This window comes from Tribolium madens, unplaced genomic scaffold, assembly GCF_015345945.1.
Source record: "Tribolium madens isolate multiple individuals breed KSU strain unplaced genomic scaffold, Tmad_KSU_1.1 Scaffold_1;HRSCAF=32;Tcas5.2_LG8, whole genome shotgun sequence".
NCBI classification, from domain to species: Eukaryota; Metazoa; Arthropoda; class Insecta; order Coleoptera; family Tenebrionidae; genus Tribolium; species Tribolium madens.
The window spans coordinates 11,214,402-11,216,954 of NW_025400984.1; the positions used below are offsets into that span (position 1 = coordinate 11,214,402).

The following is a 2,553-nucleotide window of genomic DNA, read 5'->3' on the forward strand; positions in this document are numbered from 1 at the left end:
AGTATTAAACAATACAGATGTTAAAACAATAAATTGCAAACTGGAAATGTTATATTTTAGTCCTAACCAGAATTTATCTAACACTATATTTTTTTAGATTTTTTTGCTTTAATAATAAAAATTGCCGAAAGTAGCAAAACAATGCAGATTTGTAAAAACAGTTCTAGATTTTTGCGTTGATAATAATTGATAAAATTGAACATAATTGCATTTTTGCTTTGCACTAATTTTTTTCAAATATTGTAATGCGTCTATTTTTGAGTCAAAGAAAGAATAAATTTTAAACAAAATTGAATTTTAAAGAAAAATAACTTGTTTACTCATAGAGCCCAGTTTTAAATMTTCTTACTTTGATTCAACAAGAGTTTTTAAAATGAAGCAAGATTTCCTTAAAAATTAAAAAAAAGAAAATAATCTCTCTCCTACAATACATGTCATTTTTTTAAAGAAAAATTTTCGGTGAACAATTTTCGCAAATAAATTAAGACATATTTTACTAATTCATATTTTTTTCCAACATTGCTTGTAGTTTTTTTCTTTATTATATATTTTTCGTTTTTTTTGTAAGTAGTTCAGTTATTTTTAGTTTTAGTAGAGTACAGTTTTTGTACATTTCATTTTATTTATTTATTTTTTAGCTTTCTGTTTATTTATTTTGTTAAGGGGGTTAAGTTTAAGTAGCATTTACTACTTCACTTTTCAAGTTTTATAATTCAAATAAAGACGGTTTATTATTATATGTGATTGTGTTTTGACAATGAAATTTTGTTTTGTTTTTGAATTTTGTGATTTTTTTCAAAATGACAACTTATTTGAAAAAATTGATTAAGATGTAGATAGTTGTAATCCTTTTACAGTGAGTGGCGAAATTATCGATTAATCTTATCTATTAAAACTGAAAATAGTTTGTTTTGACAGGTCAATTTTCTGTTTAAAAAATACCCAATTCCCAACTTGATTGTATGTTTGTTTTTTGTTGATATAATTCCATTTTTTTAATGATTTTCTTTTTTCGAGTATTTTGGTGTTACCATTTCGACAATTTTTTTTATCAAAATCGCAAAAAATTGGGGTTTCCATTAAAAAAATCCATTGGTAAAAGTTTTTTCTTAATTTTCCTCAAAAAATTTCCTCCAAAATTAAATCAAAAAAACTGATTTTTAATAAAATCATTATTCATAACCAATTTTTTTTAAATTTTTATTGATTTAAGCGTTTATTTTGTCCTAATTTTTTATCTATTCTGTTATTTGCCAGCAACCTACCTAAATTAAATCAAAAAACACCTAATCTTGACAATTTTAATTTGCAATAATTCAACAGTATTTTTATGAGATAAGATTACGATATGCACCTATTTCGTCAGTTTTTGGTGAACAAACGTGTTAAGTAGTTCAAAATGTTGTTTTATGGAGCATTAATTATAAGTCTAGTGTCCTTTTCTGAAGCCAAAATTCGCCCTAATAACGGTAAATTGACAAAACATACGTTTTTTTTATTACATTATTTACAGAAATTAAGGTAATTAATGGCAATGATGCACAAAAAGGGCAATTTCCGTGGCAGGTGGAGTTAATGTTGGAAACAACAGATAATAATCGTATTTTCTGTAGTGGTGCTATTATTAGTCATGTTTGGGTTCTCACTTCTGCGTCTTGTATTCAAAAGTGAGTAATTTCATTTGAAATAACCAAAATTTTTTTTTATTTATAGTGCAAATTCTATTTCTGTATCTTATGGATCCAATAATTCGAGTGATGCTACGACAATAGAATCTAAAAGTCACATAATTTATAAAAATTTTAACAATGATACTCTTCAAAATGACATAGGATTGGTGGAACTAAAGTCACATATAATTTTTGATGGTGATATTAAAACCAAATTTGAAATAATTCAATTAAGAATTAATTGTTTTAGAAACCACTCAAGCTATTTCTTTGAGTGAAGACGTGGTGGGGGATGGAGTTAACGTTACAATCGCTGGTTGGGGACACTCCAAAAATGGTAAAACTTCAATTTAACATTTACATAATTAATCAAAAAATCGTAGATTCCGATAAAAATAATAACAGAACTGAAATTTTACAATATGTGAATATTTCTACTATTAAGAATTCAGAATGTGCAGAAGTTTTTGGTCGTGACGTTGTTACTTCAACTGTGCTTTGTACACACAACTCAAGTCTTGTACAAGGTCCTTGTATTAACGACGGTGGAGCCCCCTTAATTATGAATGCCGCCACTGACCCTCAACATGTCGGTATCTTCAGTTTTATGGGAGAAAACGGGTGTGAAAAAAATTATCCTGCGGCGTATACAAGAACAGCATCGTATTTAGATTGGATTAAAAATAATACCGATGTTTAATTTATTGTCACTTGCAAATAAAAAATTCGTTTTTTTTTCCATTGAATTTAAATTAAAGCAAACAAAAATCACCACAATTTTCAAATTAACCAATTTTGACCTGATTCTCCAATTTCAATTATAAATTCAATGAAATTTTTGAAAGTAAAGAGCAAACTATAAGAAATAACATCTACATTTAAG

General features: G+C 26.5%; 1 protein-coding gene across 1 annotated transcript; it reads left to right on the forward strand.

Moving 5' to 3' along the window:
* The first annotated feature begins 1,336 nt into the window (after positions 1 to 1,336).
* LOC123004345 (brachyurin-like) lies at positions 1,337 to 2,409 on the forward strand. Its single transcript, XM_044397567.1, has 5 exons — positions 1,337 to 1,469; positions 1,514 to 1,667; positions 1,714 to 1,868; positions 1,921 to 2,007; positions 2,054 to 2,409. Exons 1-5 carry the CDS (start codon positions 1,400 to 1,402, stop codon positions 2,368 to 2,370), a joined length of 783 nt encoding a protein of 260 aa, XP_044253502.1. The 5' UTR covers positions 1,337 to 1,399; the 3' UTR covers positions 2,371 to 2,409.
* Positions 2,410 to 2,553: the final 144 nt, after the last annotated feature.

What these genes read in the sequence shown, in the direction of transcription:
- LOC123004345 (XM_044397567.1), top strand. Translation starts at nt 1,400, where the DNA reads ATGTTGTTTTATGGAGCATTAATTATAAGTCTAGTGTCCTTTTCTGAA. An exon ending in CAAAATTCGCCCTAATAACG is followed by an intron (nt 1,470 to 1,513) that starts GTAAATTGACAA and finishes CATTATTTACAG; the next exon opens with AAATTAAGGTAATTAATGGC. An exon ending in TTGGGGACACTCCAAAAATG is followed by an intron (nt 2,008 to 2,053) that starts GTAAAACTTCAA and finishes AAAAAATCGTAG; the next exon opens with ATTCCGATAAAAATAATAAC.